This window comes from Castor canadensis, chromosome 5 (assembly GCF_047511655.1).
Source record: "Castor canadensis chromosome 5, mCasCan1.hap1v2, whole genome shotgun sequence".
Lineage (NCBI taxonomy): Eukaryota > Metazoa > Chordata > Mammalia > Rodentia > Castoridae > Castor > Castor canadensis.
The window spans coordinates 15,010,062-15,037,930 of NC_133390.1; the positions used below are offsets into that span (position 1 = coordinate 15,010,062).

The 27,869-nt window shown below is 36.4% G+C and overlaps 1 protein-coding gene and 1 non-coding gene across 4 annotated transcripts; one reads left to right on the top strand and one right to left on the bottom strand.

The window, feature by feature from the left end:
• Window positions 1-816: 816 nt before the first annotated feature.
• Window positions 817-27,374, bottom strand: Usp16 (ubiquitin specific peptidase 16). 3 transcript variants are annotated; one of them, XM_074072854.1, is made up of 19 exons: window positions 27,221-27,349; window positions 26,231-26,296; window positions 23,343-23,441; window positions 21,280-21,458; window positions 18,112-18,215; window positions 17,239-17,342; window positions 15,782-15,966; window positions 15,155-15,250; window positions 14,074-14,204; window positions 13,652-13,739; window positions 12,422-12,500; window positions 10,814-10,905; window positions 10,418-10,474; window positions 9,276-9,452; window positions 6,243-6,906; window positions 4,489-4,583; window positions 3,499-3,585; window positions 1,260-1,416; window positions 817-1,156 (listed from the first exon to the last, which is right to left on the bottom strand). In XM_074072854.1, exons 3-19 carry the CDS (start codon window positions 23,401-23,403, stop codon window positions 1,032-1,034), a joined length of 2,481 nt encoding a protein of 826 aa, XP_073928955.1. In that variant the 5' UTR covers window positions 23,404-23,441; window positions 26,231-26,296; window positions 27,221-27,349; the 3' UTR covers window positions 817-1,031. The 3 variants fall into 3 exon arrangements, with proteins under 3 accessions (XP_073928955.1, XP_073928954.1, XP_073928956.1); XM_074072853.1 differs by lacking the exon at window positions 26,231-26,296 and having other exon boundaries at window positions 27,221-27,374; XM_074072855.1 differs by lacking the exons at window positions 21,280-21,458; window positions 23,343-23,441; window positions 26,231-26,296 and having other exon boundaries at window positions 27,221-27,369.
• Window positions 24,480-24,582, top strand: LOC141423615 (U6 spliceosomal RNA). The gene has a single exon (XR_012448458.1). It is a non-coding gene; the product is annotated as a U6 spliceosomal RNA (small nuclear RNA).
• Window positions 27,375-27,869: the final 495 nt, after the last annotated feature.

Genomic DNA, 27,869 nt, shown 5'->3' on the forward strand with positions numbered 1-27,869 from the left:
CTGTTAGACCTATTGGGTATATAAGGGCCTCTAGTATTTAAATTACATACTGTTTTTGGTATTCTTTCCAAGGAATTTTAGAAGCAATATGGTTGATGGCTCTTAAACTCACTGGGTGTTAGGTATGACTCACATCTCATTAAAGCCACAGCAGAAGAGTTGTTTTGTCAGATTCTAACAGAACTTGACAAGAAAGTTCAAGGGCTTGGTGTCCTGTGCCTCTACTGCACGTAACAAACACTGGTTTACTTGGGTGTAAAAGTTTTTTAGAGGCTGGATGCCAGTATCTCACACCTGTAATCCTAGCTACTCAGGAGGATCATGGTTCAAAGCCAGCTCTGGGCAAGTATTTCATGATCCCCTATCTCAAAAAGTCCAACATATAAAAGGGCTAGTGGAGTGACTCAAGTGGTAAGTGCCTGCCTAGTAAGCATGAGGCCCTGAGTTCAAACCCCAGTACTACCAAAAAGTAAAAAAGCGAAACTTATTAGAACAGTCACGCTTTCTCTGGCATCCTGGCATGGGCACTTCTTAATACCCAGTTATTTGGCTCAGCCAAAGCAACTAGCTTGAGCACACAGCGGCATCACAAGAATTCCAGACATGTTTTTCCAATTACATACTTAACTACTACTGACATCCATACTTATAAAAGTACCAAATAACCTGTGCTTACAAAAACAGTTCATTTTTAAACATGTTACCAGCAGGATAGGCTCACTTAAAATCTTGTAATAAAACAAGTTTTGGGGTAGGGAAGTCAGTTTTATTGATGTGTTGGAGACCCACCATCTTGACACACTAAGCACAGAGGACTTAATTCAAATTTTTTTTTGGAAATGAAGCAGGAATAAAAACCACTATGACAATACAAAATCATTGAATTTTAAGTACTTTCCCTTTGATACTGAAATAAACATTTCTTCTATCAGATACTTCAGTGAATATGATTTATAGACTTTAATTTTTTATTGTTATCATTACAGCCAGTATAAAAGCCATAAATTTGTTTCCAGAGAATGCACTTATTGTTACAGTATTCTCTCATAAAATAGGAGGTATGCTTGTGAGTTGAGTACTTTAGTTGTAGGCACAGCTTGCACATGCGTATCACTGATGTGAAACCACTGTCCTTTGGTTGATTCCATTTCACAATCTGTCAAGAGGAAACAACATTAAATAAAAATGGAAGGATTCAAGTTTGTTATTTTGGTTTTGCCGTAATCTACTAAATACCTCAGTTTTCCAAGATAACTTACCTTGTGGAATACCACCGTGTAGAACAAGATTGGAGAGGTGACTATTTGTAGTTCTTGCCTTGGCATAGGCAGTGTAATGCCCTGACCTCATAGTACCACTGTGTTCAACAACTCCATACAAACAATACAGTACTCGTGTGTTTTCTTCAGCAACATTCTTTAAGAATGAACAGGATTCAAAGTTAGTTCTAATTCCACTTACACAGGTGGTGGTAGCAAGACAAGTTTACAATTTCACAAATGGTCTTCAATCTTTCAACTGAGGAGCTCATGTCTACCTAGACTACTTGCACTACATCACCAGCCCTTTTTGCTTATTTTTCAGACAAGATTTCAGGGGTTTTGCTGAGACAGCCTTGGATCCTACATAAGCCTCCACATAGCTGAGATCACAGGTGTCACCAACATGCCTGGCTTATCTGTTGGGATGGGGGTCTCACTTTTTGTCTGGGTTAGTCTCAAACCATGATTCTCCTGATCTCTGCCTCTCAAGTAGCTGAGATTACAGGTGTGAGTCACTGTGTCTGCTAACCTTTACTTTGAAAGTAGGAAATTCTAAGTCTGAAGTTAACTATTTTACCCTACCTCTTCTCAGCCTACTTTCATGAAAAAGTGGCCATTGCCCTTTCCCTGCTGAAAAAGCCAGAAACCATGGACCACTACATGTAACCGCAGTTAACTGACCCAGATACTAACTGAACTTGCTTGAATTTCTTAAGAGACTGAGAATAATTCCAAAAACTTTTCAGTAGCCCTAACCATCAGCCTGGTCCCTGTCCAAAATGGCCCTTACCAAAAAGACAGTAGTATTCAGGTTGTACTCATAAGTCATTCTATAATTTAAAATGTCCCTGAGGAGCATGGAGTACACTAACCTCTCAAGTGCTTGCTTCCCCACCCAGAGTGGAGGCTGTTTAAGACCCCATATGCCATAGAGCTGGCAACAGGAAGGTGTTTTCTCATGTAAGAGGCCCTTTTTCAAACTACTACATTTATGTTCTCTTGCAAAAAGTCCTGAATGGGCATCACTCTTCAATAGTACCACCCCCTACACTCATCTCTGTCATTTATGCTTTCAAACTCAATGAACTTCCTTCTCCACTACAAATCTGTATTTCCAGCCCCAACCTCTTTGCCCTAGGCCTCAGACATGTGCCTCCAAATGCTTCCTAGACATAAGCACATATAAATACCTCAAAGATATCCGACACTCAATTATTGAAAGCTAAACTCATTATCCTTTCTCCACCTCCCAACCTGCTCATTTCCCTGCATTTCCTACCTTAATTTACACACTCCCATCTGCCTAGTCCCTCAAGCTAGGCTCCAAGAATCCTCAATTCCTCTTTCTGGCTATCCTCAGCATCCACTTACGGCCTCTGCCTCACCTCCCAGCACCAACCAATTAATTTTACCTGCTAAAATACCCCTTCACTTTCTTCCTCTCCTTCCCCATCATAAGCCCCATCGTTTATTGCCTGAATTGATCCAACTGCCTCCCAACTCACTTCTCTATCTCTCATCTTTTCCTCCTAAAATTCAGCCTCCATATTTCAGCAAGTAACCTGATACGCAGACAGGCCCTTATCAACATATTGCTTTAAACTCTTCAGTAGCTCCTCATTGGATACTTTAAAAAGGGTGAATTCCTCAGCATAAAAAGTCTTCATTCCTATCTCACTCTTCTGGCTACATTTCCCTACTTTCTCTACACTTGTTCTGTAAGCTATAGAACTGCTTACATTGCCAGTCTCTGGCATGTACTACCCTATTTTATACTGTTACACCTTTGTTCCTGCTATTCTTTTTTCCTGAAAAACTTGATTCATCTTGACTCATCATAGTAACTTTAACTCCTTCTTTAGGTAGTAGTTGAGGCATGGTCTCAGTCCAACATGCTGGACTGAGTGCATACCACATCTGTGTATACCAGTCTTAACACTCAACCATAATAAACTAAGATTATCCATTAATATCTGCCCACCATTAGTTTTATGCCCTAAGCTACCAAGACAGTTTCTGCCATATAATGGAGATTCAAAATAGTGTTAATCTGAATTAACCTCATATTCAAAGTGAATCACCATTGATCTTGAAATTATAAAAGTACAATGACCAAAACCCACCCTGCTCACTAATTCTTATCAACTCCATATTTATGAGATGCTATTAGACTATTTGGTAAGCTATGATTTCTCTTTAAAGAATTTTTCCTGTAAAAAAGACAAGTTTCACCTACCTTACATTTAACAGTACAAAAAGGAGCCAAATCTAAGATTTCCGGAAACTTTATGTGTCTGTTAACTTTGCGTAGGTTAAAACCAGCCTAGAAAAGAAGGTTGACAGATTTAAGTTCTTTTCCTGGGAAAGCTATGAATGTTAAGTAAATTGTAGCCCCTCCACTGTCAAAAGAACCCCAACGTCCAGCTCTCGTTCAGTCTTCCCAGGTAATTGTATTCTTCCTGACCACTACTTGATTCCAAGTTGGCTTATTTATGCTAAGTGCTTACAAACACATACACACATAAATAAAATAAAAAAGCTGCTCCCACGAGAGCACTGTTTCTTCTTTATTCACTCAGAAAAGACCAAAGGTTTTGAGCACCTAAAACTAGCAACAGCAGAATACTTTTCTGTGAAACATGCATGTTTAGCCTTATACTCTAACCAAGTTTAGGAATTAGTAAAGACACACCCAGTTTGTCAAGCCCATACCAGCCACAAAAAGGAAAAAATGTTCTGAAGACCCTGAAGGTACTTTTAAAATTTGAAAAAGAATTTGAAAGTTGTATTGTTACCATGTCTTCCATAAAAGGTAAGATCACCAAAATGATGAACATCTAGTGTACCAATGTCTTTTTATCAAGTCAGTAAAAATAAGATACCACACACAAAACAGGAAATCAATTATTATATTCCTAAGTGTAAGATACAAGTATTAAACTGGTCTTTTTTTAACCTGAAATTAATCTTAGAGTAAGATACTTAATCATATTATAAAAAGCAACATGAGTTCTAGTGAATGTAAGGAAGGACTGTGACTACACTTACTATACTTATCCTCATTGACAAATGCCTTTGTCTTGCACAGACGTATTTTTAATTACTTTCCTAGTTCTTTGGTATTAGAATTAAAAAAAAAATTAAAAAAATCACACTATCATAGTAATATGTTCAGACAATAACAAAGTAGATACTTGATATTTAAAATTTGGGAAACAAGAAGTACCTGCTGAAATCTCTTCAAATGAAGAGTGAGAACAGGAGGAGCAAGAGAAATTAGCATCTGCTTTTTAGCGTTGGTGTAAGCGTGCTTCCTTTCACCTACAGAAAGAAATTATAATATGTGAAAATCATTTTAGACCTCTACAGCATTCAGATTTACTCTAAAATCACTTCAAACATCTGGAGCAACAGCTCAGCAAACTTCTGTAATGGACAAGATAATAAATATTGTAGGTCTTACGGACCAAGAGACAAAAATCAAGGAAATTGTTTAGGTGTTTACATATAAAAAAAACTTTTCCATAAATTTTTATGGATGAAATCAAAATATAATAATTTAGCTTGATTGTACTCTTGTTAGAATAGAATTATGTTAAGGGCCATAACATTTTGGTTAGCTAGGGTTCAAAGTGAGTGTTCCCCATCATCAAATCATTTACAAATATTCACCTATAAAAACATTTTTGAGGAGCCAGGAATGGCATTGCACACCTGTAGTAACAGTACTTGGGAGGAGGAGGCTGAAGGATCACAAGATCAAGGCCATCCAGGGTACATAGCAAGACTGTCTCAAAAAAGCAAGGGATATAGTGCAGTAGTAAAGTTCATTCTCCAGCATTAAAAAAAGAAAAAAAATTTTAAAGAGCATTAACAAGGTGTTCAGAGATAACTGGCACATTTCCCTCCACAAAAAGGAACCACAGAAAAAACATGTTTTAGCTCAGAGACTATTAAAACACAGGTAGATCAGATTTGGTCCATGAACCTTAATTTACCAACACCTACTATAAAGCAAATACAAACGCTATAAAATCAATACAATTTTATTTTTTGCATCTACACGTAAATAAACAGAAAGCTGGGATTTTAAACATTTCAACTCTAGTAAAAATTCTTAGGAACAGCCCAGTGTTGTTCCTATGCCCATTCCTATAATCCTGGTTACTTGGGAGGCTGAAACTCAGAAGGATGGCAGTTTGAGGCCAGACCAGGCAAACAGTTCAAAAGACTCCCATCTCCAAAAAGAAAACCAGAGCAAAATGGTCTGGAGATGTGGCTCAAGCCCTAAGTTCAAAGCCCAGTCCCACCAAAAACAAAACAAAACAAAACAAAAAAATTTTAGGAATATGTGGCCTCAATTTACCCCACTTACCCAAACTCAAAAAGTGGGGGCCGGGGATAAGGAAGGATGAATAGAGAGAACTGCCAATATCTTTCTATTCCATATTTGAGAGAAATTATAACAAAGCCCAGTCCTCCGACACTTTGTAGAAGGCATGTCTGTCACATACATACACTGAAAAACTCAAGCATAACTTCCTGGGTGCAAGGGAGCTAAGGGTCATCCCAAGTGCTGACAGGGAACTGAAGATGCAAGGAAAGTCAGTCTGCCAGGATGCTGTTATGATAGCATTCCAAAGGGATAATTTAGGACTGATAGAGTGGATCAAGTGGTAAGAGCACCTGCCTAGCAAGCAAGCATGAGGTCCTGAGTTCAAACCTCAGTGCCACCAAAAAATTTTTTTAAAATGTCAAAGGGATGATTTACCCACAGGGAGAAGTGTTGGAGAACAAACTGTCCCACTCCAATTGCTTCTGGGATGCCACAGAGTATAGCCACCTCAGTAAAGTTCATCCTTCATCCGTCTATTAAAATACTTACACATGAGAGGGCACTTACACTTGCCACACAAATCCACCTATGCAGTGCAAATGTTCTTAATATTAATTTTACTTAACAATGAGAAGTCTTAATACCTTTTATATTTGCCTTAGGTCCATTATTATACTGTCTCCTGGTACACACTTCACAAAGCAGTTTATTCGCATCTCGAAGTTTCTCATTACGGGTGAACTGATATAAACAATGCTGGATTGAACACTCATCAGTATTAAAAGCTTCTCTGTTTGCAAGAGTACAGAAAGCAGTTTCTGGATCTTCATTCACAACCTCATATACATTTGTTCCAGAAGCATCACTGTCATCCAGAATCTCTATATTTATTTCATCAGGTTCAAGAGCAGCATTCAAATTAAGGTTTTTGAAACCATTAGAAATGTCCACTTCTCCATTGCTCCTGTCCTCCAGGCAGGCACCATTTAAACTCCTAGTACATTCAGTGGGAGATGACAAAACCTCCAGTTCATTATTCATGTTGACATTTTTCATATCTGTTTCCTCTATAGATTTTTGATTGTCAGTTATATTTTCTATTATTTTTTCTTGACCATTCAAATCTTTCTGATTCACACAAAATTCTTCCTGTGTAACTTCCGCTTGTGCAATATGGTTGGATTCAATACTCATTTCTTCCTGAAGTGACATTTCAGCTTCACATTCATTATCTTCAGGATGGTCAATGTTACAAATATCATTTAGATGAAGAACTTTCCCTTGAATTTTTTGTTGCCTTCGTTGGTTCTGTCCAAGAAGTGTAAGACGTTAAAAAGAGAAGAAAAGGAGGAAGGGAGAGAGATAAAGAAAGATGGACAGACAGGAAGAAAGAGTGTATATGTACCATAACAAGTTTTGCTGTTACCAATCAAATACAAATAATTTCCTGAGGAGGAAGTGGTCACTCTCAAAGTCTGATTCTAAAATTTCCTCTACTATTAAGATTTAAATAAATTACAAAGAAAAGTTCTTTAAATGAAGTCAGGAATAATCACGAGTAATCAAAAAATTGTTCCACTGGGGAAATAAAAATGTGCAAGAGAGATAGTGTCTGTTTTAAGAGAAGTAATCTAGAGAGGTATGACAGTCAAACCCAAGTAGCCAAATAGTAAACTTGGGAGATGAGTCTGACACACAGCTGAAGGGCATATTCATGTTAGTTATAATTATTGAGTCAAGACTTCACTGAGAAGACAATAAATTGAAAACTAAAGGATACACAAGTATAGGACTGTTTTGGACGGAAAGATGGATAAATGCATCCTGGGGAAAAAAATGGCCCAAAGTTAATGAAAAAGCAAGGATGCCACATGGACACATGCACGAAGGACAGTAAAGGATGTTTTTCCCAATAGGCAACTTATTTGTTTGTTTATTTATGCCATTGCAGTCTATTTCCAAGCACAGAGAAACAAAGGCATGTATTCAAATTTGTCTTATTGAAGTACCTGAAGACCTAACAGGGTTAGAAGTCTGGGTCATAACTGAAAGGATGCAGGTGAGGCTGATCTGAAAACCAGAAACATGAAGAGCAGCACAACGCACGCAGGACACAAGCATTTTCTGATGTGTTTCAGCAAAAGGAGAGGCACACCCAGGAGAGAAGCAGAGAAAGAGTGTACAGAGAATACCTCAAAAAAAAGGAAACACAACTAGCTCCGAAACACAAAAATTACCCTAACTTCACTTACGTTAAAATAAATGCAAAATAAAACTGCAATGAGATAATATTTTCCAGCTATCTGACTAGCAGAAATGAAGAAATTTGATAACACACTGCTGTCAGGGGTCAGAAGAAACAGGAAGTCTCACATATTGCTTGTGTGAATATGAATTAGAACAACCTTTGTCGAAAACAGTAACTATCAAAACCACAAAGACAAACCCTCTTCTCAAGATTGACCCTACATATGACAAAAGGACAGGGTTATTTGCTACAGAATCAGACATCATAGCAAAAGACTAAGTCAATAGAGAAATGGTTACATGAATTATGGTACATCCATAAAAAGGAATGCTATGCACTACAGCCAGAAAAAAAAAAAACAAAGAAACTGTGTCCTGAAATGGAAAGGTGATCAAGAATGTCATTAAGTATTAGCAACCAAACAAAGCATGAGCTCCAGAACGGTGTGTATTAGTAAAAGGGGAATGACATATTTGCATTTGCTCCATTTTCCAAAAGAACTCTATAAGGATGCACAGGAAAATGAAAAGTGGTTATCTATGTCATAAAAGGAGAGTGGTACGTGACTTTTATTATATATTTTAAAATTTGTGAATACCAAGTATTAACTCAAAAAATTAAGTAAAAAAGAATTAAACTAAAAACAGTTCTCTCAAATAATGCAAGACTGAAAAAAAAAAAAAGAGCACAATCTTTTCTTCACATAATGCAACTTCCCTCATAGAAAATAAAATGAGCTAATTCTGTAATTGCCAAGTGAATCCATGGGGAAGGAGGAGAGGACGAACCAATTTAGGACATAATATGAACATGAATATAGGGGAACGTCACAATGAGACCCTCTGTATAACAACCATACACCATCAAAAGTGTACATTGCTTTTTGGTTTTCTTTAAAAGGAAGGACAGGAAGGTAAAATAAATCCTATTGGGGGAGAGGAATAGCTATGGAAAGAGGGAGGGCACAAGAAAAGGATGAAGGACAAATATGATGGAAGTATTTTGTATTCACGAATGAAAACAGACCAAAGAAAGCTGTTGAAATTGTTCTGAAAAGGGGTGGGGGAGATAAAGGAGAAGATGAAAGGGGTGAATCCAATTAAGATATACTGTATGCATTTATATAAATGGCACTATGTAACCCCCATCAACTATAATATGCTAATTTTTAAAAATGAAAAAAAAAAAGTGAATCCAGACTACAAACTCAATAGCTCAAAATACAAAATTAGGCTTGGAGGTGCAGTTCAGTGATAGAGTACTTGTCTAGCATACTCAAGGCCCTGGGTTCCATCCCAAAGCTGCAGATATACATGTATGTGTGTGTATGTTTGTGGGGGGGGTGTTACATATGTACATATTAGGTGTGTATGCTAATATTTTATATATATAAAATTTTAAAAGCATGATTTCCCTCATAGTTACTCACCTTGGCTTGCTTTTTGGCTTGCTTCTTTGCTTTTTTCTGTAAGTGCTTACTTGTTCCTGAAGGAATATCATTTCTTGCTTTTATGTAACTGTCATTATCTTTTTCTTCCTCACTATCTTTATCTTCATCCTCCATTGTCTTTTTCAGATTTTTCTCATTTATACTTTTCTTACCACTCTTAAAATATGGATAAAATATGGATCAAAACCAAAATTTTACAACTGCCATTTGGTGAAAAGAAAATTCATGTTACCTAAAAGTTTTTCTATTTTTTACTAGTTTTATTTTCCACACTATTTGAAAACATTCCTAAGACAAAATTCATTCACGTCATACACTAGAAAGCAATCTTCACATAGTGAAAAAATAAGCAAACAAACAAAACAGCAAAAAGCAACTTCTCCGCAAGCCTAATAGGAAGGAATGTAACAAATTTTGATAAATCTGTATCAGGTTGTACATATACTTATTTCTACATGCACTTTCTAAGTTCTTTATATATCATGCCACAAGGATTCTTTTTTTATATTCTGTTTTTCCTTGTATGTAAATGATAGTTTCAGAGGAAGAAATTAAGTTTGGTGAGACTTCAGTTATTAAATAAGAGGACAAGAGATTTCCAACTCATGTGAATTTGAATAATTATTCATAACATGTTCCTTTTTATTCTACAGCTATTTCGATTAATATGGCTTAAAACTGAGATAATATTCCTTTATTTAACCTTTATGTACTTACGATTGGAAGGGATTTGTGGTTGGTCTTAAGTAATGAAAATAAACTGTAATTTTTTATGAGAAAACTTCCCTACATGTAAACCAGACAATTTTCTATAAAGAATTCCAGACACTAATAATTTTGTTAAAAACAGAAGAATCTACTCCATTCATTATTCAAATCCTAAAAATTATTCTATATCAAATAGATTAAATGCTGGAGGCGTGGCTCAAGTGGTAGAACGCTTGTCTAGCAAACAGGAAGCCTGAATTCAAACCCCAGTATCACCAAAAATAAAATTAATTAAAATTTCTTCATGGGCTGGAAATACATGAATTTTTAAAGTCAAGGAGTCCTCCTAAAATCTAACAAAGGCAAAAAAAAAAAACTCTTCTACTTTAATACAATCAACTCAATAGTCTTACCTGATCATCTAAAACTGGGAGCGACAGATCAAGGAAAGATTCATGAACCAAGGAGACCTTAACCAACCAAAAAAGAAAATGTAAAAGAAAGGAAGGCATTCACATTAAGCACTGCATATTAAAATTCTCCCTATCATGGCGGCAGGCTTTTATAAACAAAGGATTAAGAAAATTTGAAATGAAAAGTTATACAATGTTGGAGGAGTTTGGGTTAGGAAAAATAAAACATTCAAGTTACTTCTTCAAGATTTTAAGAGTGCTGATATTTCCAGTGCTATATACATTTGTATAGTTCAACAAAGTAAATTCTATGAAGTCAGACACTACTGTTCATGAAAGGAACCACTGATAAACCATATTCAATGCATACATTCAGACCACATTTCATCCACTTACAGTCCGGCACTCATCACACATGATTGTACTAGTTAGTTCACCACCAAAGATGCGGTCCACAAAACTAGGTACTGACTTTTTCTTTTCATAATCTGTAAAGAAACAAAAGTTTGCAATTACAGTTTATGTAATTAACTGAATAAGAAAAGTTAAAACTACTTACCTATCTAACTCTAAAATCTTATTTTAATTTCCTGTATCATAACCTTTTTTTCCTCTATTCATAATTATCATAATCTTATTGGCACACTACAGAAGCCAACAGCATACTTGCTACCTCCAAGCATAACACAATTTAACACAATCACTTTTTATGAACAAGAAAACAATACATAAATGTTCTCATCCAAAATCTATTAGTCAGTATACTGAACCAAATTATGCAAGTCAGAGAGACTTTCTATCTACCAAAATCTCTATTGGTAAACTAAGACAAGACTAGGCTAAATGATATTCTGACTCCTTTGTTCCAGCTCTGACATTCTAATGCTCAGTACTGATAAGACATACTATGGTAGCAAACTTGGAGAGAAAATGGATGTAACTTGCTTTGTGAACTCTAAAACTGAATTCCTTTGATCTTGAAATTAATAAACATAACCTTGCACTGGAGGTGTAGTTCAAGTGGTAGAATGCCTGCTTTGCAAGCATGAATCCCTGAGTTCAAACCCCAATTCCATTAAGAAAAAAAAAAAACTATTTCAGACAAAATCTTCCTTTTGATTTTTCTATGTTCCCTAAAAGTTTAATAGAAGGTGGTATTATCTAATCACTTAATTTTCCAAATATATGAAATACATAAGTATTATTCAAAAGATAGATGTTCATTTATGCAGAAACAGTTTTACAAAAAATGGTGGTAGTTGGCACAATTCTCTCTGTTCCTGGCCAGGTTTTAAAGGGTACTGAGAAGGTATGGTTGTTGTGAGTTGATTAGAACCTAAGTTTTACAACACATAGCCCTTAGTAACTTACAGCCATTTAAATTTAATTAAAATTAAATAAGATTTTAGTTCTTCAGTTTCACCAATCACATGTCAAGTGCTAAACAGTCACGTGTGACTCACGGCTTCTACACAGGACAGCATATAGAAAAGTTCCATCATCACAGTAAATTCTGTTGGACAGATCGATCCTAAATTCTTACATGCCACACAACAGTGAGAACTTTTAGCTCCATGAATAATACCCTGCCACTGACAACTCATACTGGTAAGTGTGACTCATGTGCTACTATTAATTTTACTTCTACATTTCTGAAAAATAAAAAGTTTGCCTGAGATAGGGTCTAACTATCAAGACCAGGCTGGTCTTGGCCTCAGCCTCCTGAGTGGTGGGATTACAGGCCTAAAATACCACACCTGCATTGTGATTGCATCTTAGTGCTATCTTTATAAATTTCAGTATAATAATGCATAAAAAATATACCACAAGTTAAATTTTTCTAAAATATTCACCTTTAGAGTATTAAATAATTTTTTAAATCAGTGGTGATACAGACAAATTATGTGTTTATAATATTGTGGGCTTGAAAATGTGCCAACAATCTTGACCTAAGGTACAGAGGAATTCAACTATAGTGTTTTAGTTTAAAAAGTCAGACATTACCTTTAACTTTATTTTTTAGATCTTCATCCAATTTTTCAGTAGAATTACCAAATGCTTTAAGAATTCCTTTACTCACTCTCTAAAAGTAATAAAATGGATATATATACACTATTAAATTTTAAGTTTTATAGTTATTTTCCTTAGAAAATAATCAACTCAAGAATGGATCAAGACGTAGCTCACCAGATTTACTGAAATAAAACTTAATATTTCCAAAACCAATTTTCAAATTAATTCAAGCAGCCAAAAAGAATTATGCCTATAAAGCATTCCCTAACCCCTGAATAAAGGTATTATCGTACCATTTCAAGATCCGAAATCTATTTAAACCAAAGCTTTTCAGGACATGCCCACTTCCTTAGGAAAGATACTGCTTGTGTTGTCCTAGCAAAAGAGTGACTACTGAGAGCTACAGAGGCTGACTCCAGGACACATTGACCAGATGCATCACCACTGGGTGAGCTTAAACTAGGTACTGAACATGTCTACACCCTCGCTTCAGACTCAGTGGAGTGAGACAATAACTCCTCATTGAATGATTGTGACAACTAAGTAAGGTAATTTATATAAAATATTGAGAACACTGCTTAGCATATAATAAGCATAGAATTAAATACTAGCTGTTATCACTGTTACAATTATTATGTTCACATCCCCAAATACACTATTTTATAACCTGGCAGCTAACAAAACTTTTTAATTTCAATGAAAGTCCTGACTCTTACAAAATAAAAATGTTTCCTACAATTAATAAACAGTATTAAGAGCTGGCAGAGTAGTTCAAGTGGCAGAGTGTCTGTCAAGCAAGTATAAAGCCCTGAGTTCAAACCCCAGTACCAACAAAAAAAATTAAACAAATAAACAAACAAATAAATAAATAAAAAGCAGTATCAAATAATATTCAGAAAAAGAGTACAGGTACATTGCAACTGGGAATTTGGGAAGAAATATTTTCCAATACTCTGCAACTCTCTTAATAGGGCCAAGAACAACAGAATCTTTAAGGAATAATATTGCTCCAAACATCAAGTAAACTAAAGCATCATGAAAAAGATCATTTCTAACTGTCACTTTATTCTAATGAAGACACATTAGTGAAAAAGCTAGTATAGGAAAGAAGTTTTTAAGTGTGATGGCCTCATTGACTATCTTTAATAGCCCTTAGGATAGCAAATGGCAGACAAGTTCATGAGATGGGATGATAAAATATGGTGCTCATGATATGCTAACTTGGTGTTCTTCTGCTCTCATCCCATCCAACAAATAACGAAGTAGCTCTTGGCTGTCCTGCTGCTGGTAGCCTTTAAACCGCACTGCTCTACAGAAAAACAAAAAAGCAAAGAAAGAAAAGCAAGGATGAGACTACTATACCAGGAAGCTACTTTTTAAAAAATCTTAAGATTACATCCCAAATATCAGAGTGTTCCTGTTTTCTCAAAATTTCTCTTTAGTCTAATAATAGCCTTGGCAGATTTGGTAATCACATAAAGTACATTTCTTTTAAATCCTAATGAAATAAATTATGATTTAATATATATATTTACTGGTTAGTATACACATATATTATATATAATGCTTAATTTTTAATGCTTAAGTTTTTTCTTTTCAGCATCTTACTGATGCACTGAAAGCACAATTGAATGGATACTCACTTTTTACAGACCTGAGAAAATAGTTCTCTAGGTGTCACAATTCCCTTTTTGGTCTCTTGCATCTCATTTAGAAACTGGCTCATGGCTGAAGTAAGAGGGCCAGGAGGATCAAGGTGTATTTCTAAGGGTTCCTGAATATGGGAATAAAAATTACTTCAGTCAAATTTTGGAACCATTTAATTTACCAAAAAAGAACTAGTTAATATATCTTGTCAATATTTCTGATGGAGATGCCCTCTTAAAGATTTGAAATGTACATCATAAGATACAGAAACTGTTAGGCATGGTAGAGCATACCTGTAATAATAGCAGTTGAGAGGCTGAGGCAGGAGGATTACAAGTTCAAGGCCAAATTGGGCTACATAATGAGACTTTGTCTCAAAAAAAGAAAACAACAACAAAAAAACAAACCAACAACAAAAAAGATACAGAAATCTTTTGGTCAAAAACTGTCATATGAAGAATTCAGCTCAGCCGGGTGGCCTGTGGCTCACACCTGTAATCCTAGCTACTTGGGAAGCTGAGATTGGGAGGATCAAGGTTTGAGGCCAACTGAGGTAAATAACTATAGCAAAATAGACTGGAAGTGTGGCTCAAGCATTACAGGGCCTGCTTTGCAAGTACCTGCTTTGGAATTGCAAAGCCTTGAGTTCAAACACTGGCTGTACCCCCAAAAAAAGAATTCAGCTCTATTTTAGTTTTAGATTATAGGAACTTACTACCTGTTTTCAAAATCAAAATGAAAATAATAAAAATGGATAAAGTAAAATTAAGCACTATATGGCACTTAATTCACCTTGAAAGATGTTAGAAATAAGAATGTAGGCCTAGGGCTTCATAAATACCAACATTCCCAAGAAGGAAGCAAAACACTAGCACACAGGAAACACTGCATACACATAGCAAATGGGGGAAAGCTTCTTATAATTTTGATTAGCCTGGAAAGTTTAACTTTACAGTAGCCTAAAACAAAACAAAAACAGACAAAAAAGCAAAAAGAGTCTCAATTCTTTAAAACTGAGAATACAGATAGTCACAGAGAGGAAAGTTACTTATAAAAAAAAATTTTTAAAGTACATACTGTTAGGGCCAAGTCAGGTGGTTCAATTTTTACAATTGTTCCAGACATTTTCACTTCTTTTAGTAGTTCTCTAAGCACTGGTGTTTGTGACAAATTCTGGAAAGCAGAATAGAAAAAGAAAAGGAAAATTACATAATGGCAACTCAATTGATTCAAAGATTTTTTAAGTGTCTATTCTACCAAAATAAAAAATCACAACCAACACTGAAAACTTTATTGTCTCCACTCAAGAAATGAAGCATTACAACACACTCTTCGCCCCCTCTATTTGACTCATAAAAACTGACTTGAGCTTATTCGTCACTTCACAGCGGCATCCTCCTCTTATAGCTCAGCTGGAAGTACCTACCTCTCATCCCCACCACAGTTCTCTCACCACCACTTGTAACTGTCAGGTTATCCTGTGCTTCTGACCTCAGAGCAAAGTCCATGGGGTCAGGAATCATGAATGCTTGAAACCTCATTACTCCCAGTGTTTACCACAATGTTTCACTGCATGCAAAACATTTCTTATGGATTACTTTGAATATATAAAAATAAATTACATAGTGGGGGCACCTCAGTACTCTAAGCAACCAACTCTACGCTGAAAAGGTTGGTGAAAATGGGAAAAAATAATGCTGATACCTGCATAACTGCATTGAAGAAACACGTATTTCCCAAATTGCTGAGTCCTTTTACAGTTATTTGGGAAGCAGAATTCATGGGAGGATTTTCTTTAGCCATACTTTCTGTTTTTTCTTTCTCTTGTTCATTTTTACTCTCTTTTTCTAATTTTTTATTTTCAAGTTCAATGTTCCCATTATCTTTCTCTGTTTTAAAAAGAAAGAAAAATAAAAGATTTGGCAAATATGCAATATAGTCATATCAAATGCAAAGTTATATTTGGAACAGAGTACTGGAATTGGTGAGTTTTACCTAATCTAATTATCTGCCATAAATTTTCTTCTAAATGTTATTTAATAAATAGAAGCAAAGTACCATAGAAAGAAGGTTAATAAATATTCAGAACTGATGTAGCACTAATTTGACAAATTAAACCAAGCAGAATGTGCTTTGGTAAATATCTTCTCTTTATTATTACATAAAATTTTTCTACAAATGAGCATATCTTATCTTATAAAATGAGAACACAAAACAATCAAGTAAAAAATTTGGACATAAAATAAGTGTTTGAATAAATTCCAAAGGCCATAAAATAATTCTGTAGTTAAGACAAACAATTTTGAGTCTGATAAAGATACTCGTGACTGTAAATAGCTAAAGAATAAGCTTAAACCAGGCATGGTATTACATGCCTGTAATCCCCGCTACTCAGGCAGTAGAGAAAGAAAAACTGTGGTTTCAAACCACCTCAGGCAAAAAGTTACCAAGATCCTATCTCAAAAATAAGCCAGGGGCTGGCACAGTGGCTCAAGTGGTAGAACAACTGCCTAGCAAGCATGAGGCCCTGAATTCAAATCCCAGTACCACAAAAAAAAAAAGGAGGAAGGCCCTGAGTTCAATCCCTAGTACCATTTCCCCCTACCCCCCAAAAAACAGTAAGATTAAAGCAAAGGGTATATATCAAACCAATTAATTATTAATTTAATTGCATGTAGAAATAACCATAAAGAATTACAAATCTTTATTTTATTTCACAGAGTGAAATCTGTCTATTACAAAAAGCACCAAAGTAAGTAACATAGAAAGCAGATCTATAGTAAGCCCCTGGCCAGCTTATGGGGACAGGGTCTAGTGCCCACTACCCTAGTCTATGCCTTCATTACATGTGACTAGATCACTTCTCACATCCCTTCCAATTCTAAAACCTCATAATTGTATATAGCTTCTGAACCAAAAATAGGGTTATAGTTTAAAATCAGCCACTCAGCTGTAGGTAATATGAAGTAGTATAAGAAGTAAATCAAAATATAAACAGGTACGATAGGCATGGTGGTGAATGCCTGTAATCCCCAGCACTCAGGAGGCTGAGGCAGAAAAATTACAAATTCGAGGCCAGCCTAGGGTGTACAGACACCATGTCTCAAAGAAAGAAACAGAAACCAACATTACAGTATCTATTAAGAAACACATAATTTTACCTGGTTTTGGAGTTTTAAGAGCAGCTTGTTTTTTAATAAAATCAACCACTTGGCCTAATTGCTTTGAACTACAATACTGGACTTCCTCATCACAGATGTAACACCTATGTCCCAAAAGATCAGGGAAAAAAATGATAAACTGACAATTTCAAAAGAGAGAGACAAATTATATACTTCAGGACACCCAAAGTGTGTAACTGCCAAATTATCTACTAGAAAAACTGAAAATAAAAATTCCATTTTCTTTTAAAAGACTACATACAAACTTTGATTTATTATTAATAAGGTTAGCCAAAATTATGGCTACATATAAACACTGTGAAAAACTCCAAACACTTTACCAACTGGACATATCATTAGCATCAAAAGTTTTTTCTACAGATAACTTAATCTATAGATTTACAGTAACAAATTAACAAATTTTACAATTGACAGATTAAAGTTTAGTGAACCCTGTTGTAAAAATGGTTTTTAATGAAGTAAAAATGTTTTAATGATGTCAAAATACAGGAAATGCAACATACCAGCCTAGCATCTATTTTCATGCAAACTAATTGCCAAAAGTTTGCTACATTCTCATTTACCAAAATTTGTTCTTAGTGTCCAAACCTTAAAACTAAAAACAACCCACTATATGCTTTGTAATATCACAGGCAAGAAAACAAAAGGGTGAAGATCCCTAAATCTTCTCCATGCTACAATTTTAGTGTTGGTTCTAAGCAAAAACCTCTCATAATATCACGTTCTCTGGCCTTCTGTGATGGTAAGCAAATACCACAAAGTTTAATTTTGTTGCTCTTAAACATTTTCAAACAATTTCACTCCCGTATTTCAAATAATTTCCACCCAATGAGCACAGGAATTTAAACTCACCACACGCTCCAGGTGTCCAAACTAAGAACCAGACAATGAGGCTCGGATCTTGGTGTCTCGTAGTGTTTCAAGGCATGCTGCTCCTGAGAGTTCCTGCCACAGCCCTAGAGAATGATAAGCATAAACCTCAAACCCACAAACACCCACCAAAAGAACAGAGGATTCAGAATCGATCATGAAGACAGTACCTCAAAAACTTCTGCCATTCTTAAAATTTTGCAAATAAAATGCTAGACTTTTGAACAAGCCTAAATTTTGTTAAAATGTAAATATTCATAGGCAACCAAGGATATGTAAGAAAGAAAACCATGTGCTAAAAGTACTCTTCTTCTCCAACTTGTCCTTTCCAGACCCAACTAAACAATGTGAATATAGTCACTCATCAGCTTGGCTTAGACTCCTTAACAGCCTCTCAAACACTCTCCTCACTTCAGCCTCCACCACATACATTTATTTTTTCAGTTTAACATCCCTAAAACAAAGGTCTGTTCATATACTGTGTAAGTATCTGAACTGTTCATAGTTTGAACAATTCAAAAACTATGAATTGTTCTCGTAAATTCCTAATGAACAAAACTGATACCCTCTGACCCAACTTACCTGCAGCATTAACTTCCATAGTCTCCTATACACATAGTAACTACCAGCTAAAAACACTCAGCACTTCCACAACTATAGAACTTTGTACATGTTATTCCACTTATTGTGAAATTCTTTACCATTATTGCCACCAGACCATATCCCACCCGCTCTTCAGGAACTCGTTTAAAGCCACCTCCTCAAAGAAACCTACATTTATCCTCCTGGATGAGAAAACACAGCACCCTTCCTATAAAACAACCTGGTGGCATTTTTTATTCCTGTTGATGTTAACGATGTTTACAACCTTTCTCCCCTGCCCTATAAATTATAAGACTCAAATTAATAAAATTACTCCATTACAAAAAGACCTAGCACATGGGAGGTGGTCAATAAGCATTAATTTAAAAATCTACCCAACAGGCACAGGAGACTTTCACCTAAAAGCTCTTATACAGCTTTAGAACATGATCACATTTCTCTCTCTCTAGTTAGTTAAGATTACTGCTTAGAAGTACATCTTACTGTTATCTATCTAAGCTAGGCTATCAACTCTTGGACCACACCATAATAGCTGGTTCGTTTTCCACTGCAGTGAAACATATACTTTGGGGGATAAATATACATCATTGGCTTCTAGTTCTTTAGTTATGATATCAAACACTACTGGTTTATCCCACTTAACATTTAACTTCAATGAATTAAAATTTGGCATTAATTTAAAAAATATAACACCATTTGAGATCATTTGAATGAAAGTTGCTTGAGGCAAAGTAATGAATCACTAGCTAAGGTTACAAAAGATAACTAATGGGATTTAAAAGTTGATATTGACACCATCTTAACCTTATGAATTAAAAGTAGCAAAATAAAATTTATAATAGCAAATGCACTCTAAAAATTTTAAATAGCAAAATCTCTTCATGTTCATCATACATATTAGATTTCAATTCAAACCTTTCAAATACAAAAAAGATTCATTATTTTCTAACATACAGATTTTTCAAATTGTCTGGTCACAATGAGATATCACTAAACACCTACCACAATGGCTAAAATAAAAAATTCTGACAATAGTAAACACTGACAAGGAGCAAAGAAAGTGGATTACTCATACACTGCTGGTAAGGAAATAAAATTGTACAACCACTTTGAAAAGGTTTGGCAGTTTCTTAAAAACCTAAACATTCACTTATTATAGGATCCAGCAATTGTACTCTTGAACATTTATCGTACAGAAATGGAAACCATGAGATCACACAAAAACTTATACACAAATGTTCACATCAGTTTAATTAGCAGTCTCCAAAACCTGAAATTAACCCAGATTGTTTTAGTTATACCATAAAATACTGCTCAGCTACAAAAATTAACAAACTTAGTTCACACAATTTAATTTAAATAAATCTTCAGGTGATTATGCTACGGGAAAAAAGTACGCTATAAAATATGGCATCTATATAACATTTAAAAATTTTTTTTATCATTTTTACATTTACTCACATGTGTATACATTGTTTGGGACACCTCCCCCCCCACCATTTATATAACATTTTTAGAATGATAAAATTCTAAGGAGAAGTGTAGCAGTAGGGCCCTGTAAAGGGCAAAACAAGTAGTCATGTTGGAACTACTTAGTATCTTGACTGTGGTGGTAAAAACACAAATCTACATAGGTGACAAAATGTACTGAATGTAACATAAACAGGCGCCACATGCACACCCATACAAAGATGACTTGAAAGAGCTAAGTGAAATTGGGGGGGTTAATTTCAAAATCCTGCATTATACTAATTTTTCAAAATGTTAACCCCTGGGGGAAATTGGGCAAAATCTATAGAATATCTCTGTTTCTTAGAACTGCACTGAATCTATAATTATCTTGATAAATTTTCAACTTTAAAAAAGTAGGGGAAATGGCTCTCTGCCTTATAAACTGAACATTAAATTTCAAAATAAAATAATCAAAAATGATTAATACCATTTGAGATCATTTGAAAGAGAAAGAGTTGCTTAACTTGCAACCACTAAGGCTGACTGAAAGCCTGACCTTTAACACCACGGCAATATGTGGGCTGGTATAGTACACACTGTGATGCACCAGGTAGGTATCCTCTCACTCCCCAGCACAAAGGCACTCATTCTCCAAGCGGCCTGACATGTGGCCTGAGGAGTCCATCCATTCCCAGGAATTATCCTCAATAAAAAGAAGCTGCCTTGCCCAAGCTCTCTTCATGGGCATATCACATCCAATAGCTGGTCTATGCATAGGCATAAAGGCCTAACCCTTTTCCTCAATTCAGGATACCTCTCAGAGGCCAGAGTTCACCATGAGGTCAGTTAAGGCTCTGCTGCAACTGCTTCTTCATTATGCTTCTGCCTCTGCCTAATTCTGTTTCCCAGTTGTACCTAGGAACACTACCCAGTGAAGCACAAATACAAAAATCTCAGTCTCAGATTCAGTTCCCCAGGAAACATGACCTAATGTCATGACATCCTAGTCAGCCATACTGAACTTCTAGGTAATACCTTTTAAAACAAGTTCAAAGAGTTGTCTAAAATTCCGTATTTATCAAATTCTAAGCATACCTGATGGCCACATTTAAGACACAGCCAAACTGAAGGGTTTTCTTCTGTTTCTTCTTCAGATTTATCTTTAACTTTATTGTCTGTCTTACAATCTTGGCAAATATTCCATTCCACATTCACTAAAGCCTTTTTCAAATTACCTTGTTCTAATCCTTTTCTTACATGCCTGCACATAGGTTCTATAAAACAAATAATTAAAAAAGGAATATATAAGATCAACAATAGCTTTTTACTCAAGGAATCCCAAAAATTATCCATTCAACCTCAAAAATGAATTACTCTACAAACAAACTTTAAGATAATCAGGACACTTATATAATCTTGTTTGATATTTGAATAGTATGAGATGACTATGTGAAACTTTTTTGTGAGATGTGTGTGTGTATGTGTGTGCGTGTGTACACACATGTGCATGCAGGGCCTCATGCATATTACATAAGTGCTATACCAGTGAGCTATATCCTCAACTCCTGAGAAGGAGATTTCATACTAATTTGAAATCTTGCTTTTTTGAAGTCCTAAATATTATCACTATCATCCCTACAAATTCACTTCAATTTATTTAGCTATAATCTTTAAAGGCCCTTCATTCAGTTGACAATAAGCCTACTGCAGGTTAGGCAATATGCTAGTTGCCAGGAACCAAAAGTGACCAAGCCACACCTCTTCTCTTGTGTAGCTCACATTCTGGCAAGAGCAGCAGCTAAATAAATTAATGTATTACAGCATCACAAGAAAAAAAGGCTAAAGTTACCAAAAATTTCACAGGGGAGATAACAGCTATAGAGTCCTGGAATTTTGATTACTGTTAGAAATTTGATATTGATATTGATTAAACACTTCCTATAAGCTGTGCTAAGTGTTCTGCACACATTACCATCTCATTTAATCCTCACAACCACCAACAAGGAAGACACTATTATTCCCAGTAACAAATTAAAAACCAAGATCAAGTAAGCACTGAGTGACTATGCCAGAAGTTGGATTCCAGTTTCTCTGACTTCATAGCTCACCATTCAAACTGTGAAGGACAGAGAATGAAGGGCAATCTGAAAAGGCCAAGCTGATAAATAAAGACATGTAAGAGTGCATGCTATCTACCTGAATGGCACAGTCATACAATGTGTAAAAAGATGCAGCTGGTCCTGAGACTGTGGGAGCCAGGTGAGTAAAGGGCTTTTGAAAGTCATTTTAAAGGGCTTGAGTTGCTTCAGCCACTCTAGACTCAAGTGGCACAACTGGCTTTATGTCTGAAGAATTCGCATCAAGCAAAGATATTATCAATGCAAATAAGATCACACAGGGAAAACTATGGAATCTCAGCAGTAGTCAAAGAAATACAAACTAAAAACAGAAGCTATCCTTTTTAAAACTCAAATTGGCAAAGATTTTTACAAATGATACTAACCAGTGCTGGTGAAGGTTCGGGGAAATGGGCATTTCATTGCACTGCTGAGGGCCTATACATTAGTAAAGCATTTCTGAATGGCAACTTGCAACAGACTCAAAAGAAACTTGAAATCTTTATATGCTTGATTCAAAACAATTCTACTTAGATGGAGGTGTGGCTCAAGCGGCAGAGTGCCTGCCTAGCAAGCACAGAGCCCTGAGTTCAAACTCCAGTACTCCCAAAAAAGATAAAATAACCAGATGTTCACAAATGGTTAACAACAAAGATGTTCGTTACTGTGCCGTTCAAAACACTAAAAAGTAAAGCCTTCTTAAATCTGTAACAGGGAAGAGTAATAAACTATGAAATACGAAGTCATGGTCCTTTACATCAAAGGAATATTCCTCTGCCATTAAAAATGCCGTGGGCTCGTGGAATGGCTCAACTAGCAGAACACTCGCCCAGCAAACACAAGGCCCTGAATTCAATCTCCAGTATCACAAAAAAAGAAAAAAAAAAAAAAAAGCTGTAGAAGACTGTTAAATAACATGTAGATATAAACGTTAAAATGCAATGCAGCTTATATAACATATACTTAGATCCATTTTTATATATGAAAATACCCATTGAAAGATATAAACATTACTTTAAAGATTCAATTAGTGAAATATACCTAAAGATTCAGTGGAATCATCAATTGGAATGGTTTTTCCCTTTGTCCGTTTCTTTCCCATGTTGGCACTTTATGGTTTACTTACTGACACAAAATAATCTAGAAAACAAGATAAAGTTAGCTTGACCAAAAAAAAAAAAAAAAAAAAAGGAAGTACATTTTATATTGCTCTAAAAAGACAGAAGTATAGTTAAGCCGCATACGATACTTTGAATGTCTATCACACTTTATCATTTACAAGCAGCACTGATAATGTCACTGATTGATTGAATGATTTTGGCATACTGAGGTTTTGAACTCAGAGTCTTGCACGTGGTTGGCAGGTACTCTACCACTTGAATCATGCCTCCAGCCTAAGCATCCAAATTTTTAATAAGCACTTTGAGATCAGTAAAATAGATAGTATCATCCTGTTTTTCATAGCTTGGGACAATGATTCTTGGCCAGGTTAGGGGGTTTTCAATAAATGCAAAGGTCAAGAGAATCTCAATCTTTTTACACAGATCTTGAAATGAAAAGCCCCACCATTTGACTCCTCACTACATAATTCTGACCTTGGGCACAGTGTCTTCTACATGTAATCATGGCTACTAGGAGAGGTGGAAAGATCAGGAGGATCTCAGCTCAAGGCCAGCCCAGGCAAAAAGTTCATGTGATGCCCCCATCTCAACCAATAAAAAGCTGAGGATGGTCACACATGCCTCTCATCACGGCTACACAGGAAGCCTAAGTGGGAGGACCAATTCAAGGTCCAGGCCAGTTTGGGCATTAATGCAAGGCCCTATTCAAAAAAGAGCTAAAGCAAAAAAGGGTTGGGGGCATGGTTCAAATGTCAGAGTGCGAGCTTGGCAAGTGCAAGGTCTGAGTTCAAACCCAAATACTGCAAAAAAAAAAAAAAACTGAAAACAACCTCCCAAAGGGAGTTTAGAAAATTTGCAAAATAATTTCAAAGTCAAATATAAAAAGTATACATATTCCTGCACCAGGTTTTCCTATTAGTATTAGCTGAGAGTTGATTATAACTGTACTCTCGACTATTTACATTATTATATTACTGACAAAACCAGTTTAGAAGGCCATGGGAAATCTAGCTGTACATCAAATCTTCATCTCTTTAATCACCAATTCAAAGTTAAGTGCTCACTTCCGCAGTAATATACTAAAATTGGAATGATACAGAGATTAGAATGGCCCCTTACGCAAAGATGACACGCAAATTTGTGAAGCATTGCATGTTTTTAAAAAAAAATTCAAAGTTAAGAATTAACAAAAACAACTTTTAAAAGGTAAAAAATAAAGAATAAAAAATTCAAAGTTAGAAAACATGAACTTAGATAACATTAATGATTTTTGAAAAGCTGTAATTTATATGCTTTAAAATAACTTATTAGGAGGGCTGGGGGCATGGCTCAAATGGTAGAGTACTTACCTAGCAAGTGCAAGGCCTTGGGTTCAAACTCCATCACTGCCAAAAAAAACTTATGCCAAAACCTCTTAAATGACTATGGTATTTATTTTACCTGAGATGCTTATCAATATTTTGATTCCATAAATGGAAAGTAGGAGTAGGGCCTAAAGAAAATACTTCCAGTTCATTCTTTTCCTTTTTTTTTTTTTTTTTTTTTTTGGTGGTGTTGGGGATCAAACCAGGGCAGTATGCATGCTAAGCAGGTGCTGTACCTCTAAGTAACATTCTCAGTCCTACGTGCACTTAATTCTGATTTTTAACTGTTATCACCATCCTGGCTTAGAGAGTCTTAGAAAGTATTCCTCTTTTGGCTCTTGATGGGTTAGTGTAACTGAAGGTATTTCAAAGAGGTCAATATATACAAAAAAAAAAAAAAAATGAGAGCCATGTCAAGTAATACTAGCATATGGATACAGATAAAAGGAGACACATTTTATGTACCTTTTCTTACCTTAAAGATAACATTTAATACAATATATCTTATCTAAAATTGTAGATTTCAGGGAAAAATATTAGGCAAATTCTTGCCTCCAATGTAACTCCCACTAATCTGTGCTGCATTTCAGTGTCAGATTTATCTTCAAATAATGCCCTTCTTTATCATATCACTCTCATGATTGAACATACTTCATAGGCAAACATTCCAAGTCCATACTCCTCTACTTTATGCCCATAGTCTTTATAATTTAGCTCCAATGCCTTGGCACTCCTAACTCTCATTACTCCTCAACAAATAAAAAACTACTAAAGTTATAACTAGATGGTACTTTTGATGTTCAAAGGCCTTCCACAAGCATTATCATGTCTGATTTTCACAACCACCCTTTAAATGTGGCATAACAAAATGGCAAAAGACTATAAGGTAGCAAAGATGTTACTAAGAGGCAGATCTTTGGGTTCCAAGACCCATCATTTTCCCCCCTCCAATCAAGTCTATCTCTTCAGTATCCTCTCTACTTCAAAACACCTCGCCCCTTCTCTGAGCCTTTGAATTCTAGCTATTTTCTCCATCTATCCAAATCTTACCAGCTCTCCAAGCTCTCCATTTGAATGAAGCCTTTAGACAATCCTTCTGGTCAATTTTTTTTTTTAATGTGTCCACACTAGAGTTTGAACTCAGGGCTTCATGCTTGCTAGGCAGGCACTCTACCACTTGAGCCACACCTCCAGCCCTAGACAAGCCTTCTAAATAGCAACCTCTCCGCTGAACTTCCTCCCAGCATGTATAGTGTGTACCATGCATCTTGTCCCTTTATCAGAAATTACAGTGGACTGCTTCTTAAAGCTTTAATCTGAACATGTCTCTGTAAGCTTAAAATAAATGGTTCAACGCATTACTTCTGAGTTGCCTGTAGCATCTAATACAGAGCACATTTTCAAGAAATACTTCCTGCGTTGCAATAGAAAAATAAAATAATACCTGAGGCATAAAAGATGATTGATTACAAGATGCAAAGGTAAGTACATAGAATGGAGCGAACAAGTTCTGGAGGAAAAAAAGGGGTGAGAATGAAGAATTCAGAAGTTTGCAGTAGTGAAGACAGAACTAGTAAATCTGGTTTGAGGACTGTAGTAGCTCGGACTCCAAAGGAAAACTTGAAAGACGAACTGTAATTGATGCAGGCAGAAAACGTAGGGAGTCATTTCAATGCTGTGGAAAGAGCTCCAGTAAATCGCTGACAACTATAAAGGCAACTGATGGATCGTGAAAAGAAAGTACAGTATCATCAGCTACAAAACACCAATAAATCCATTCCATGTTTTTTCAGGTGAATCTTCGGATAATTGGTGTCTTGGTCAATTACTCGTTGCAAGACTCATGCAAAATTTAAATCAAATTTGAGTAGTCTTGCCAGCTCTCGTATTAATCCAATTTCCTTCCTTCTCTACCCTCCCAGGCTTTTCCTGCCTACTTGGTGCCTTTACAAATGTGTGTGAGTAACTTTGTCAGCAGTTCTTTCTTAAACGTGGCTTTCAAGCTTTGCGAGGATTGGGGCATCTCCCAGGAGCAATCGGACAGGTGACGGATCCTGTTTTTCCTAGTAGCCACATGGTCGCGGCTGCAAACCCAGCCCCAACTCATAGAGCGCTCCCTGTCACCAGCCAGCCACCCACCAACATGCAGGCGCCCACCACGCCTCTCTTCCCTGCCTTTTCCTTCCAACTGCTCGGCACCCAGGTGGGAATCTCAGGGTCCACAGGTCGAGGACACCAGCACCGGCAACTCATTGGCCAGCTCCTGGAATTGACAGGACGTGCAGCCAATGAGAATGCGGTATCGGGAAGGGACCCGACAACGCGCTGAGAGGGGCCTTCCAGACGAGAAAAAGGTTGGGGCAGAAAATTCCGGGTCTCTGAGCGCAGGGAGTCAGACGAGTGACACCGCGAGTTGGCGGGAGCAGAAACTCACCCACGGCGACAGCGCCCATAACTGCATCCCCTAACTGGCCTCTGGGCTGGGCAGCCAGCTCCGTCTTCCTCCTGGTGACGAATAGAGAGCGACAGAGCCGAAGCCCGAGTGACCCCAAAGCAAGCAACTTCCGGCACGCAGCATTATGGGAAATGATTCGGTCTACGGTCCAGTGGCTCTGAAGCTGGAGGATCTGCGCCTGCGCACAGCGCGCCCTGAGCTCGGGCACACCTGTGCCTAGGCGGTTTGCTGGCCTAGGAGTTTTCCAAGTCGGGTTTAACTGTGGTGGTGTTGAAATCCTCATCCTGTGGATCCCAATGGTGGTCTGAGGCTCAGTGTCTTCTGGACGATTGCTTTTTTTCAGTATTACCTCTGAAGACTGGCCAAGAGGGGAGGGGGTAAACGGCTCAGTCCCCCTATTTCTGCTCTATTGACTTGAAATATTGAGTAAGTAATTTGGTTAATTCAACCAAACTGCACCGTGTCCGATATGAGGAAAAGCGGAGAGAACTGGACTGGAGGTGACTTTGGTAGGGAGCCTACTTTGCAAGCATGAGGCCCTGAGTTCAAACCCTAGTACCACTAATATGGATCTGAGAAATTAGGGAGGGTCAAATTCTTCACACTTTGTTTATTCATTGACAGTATG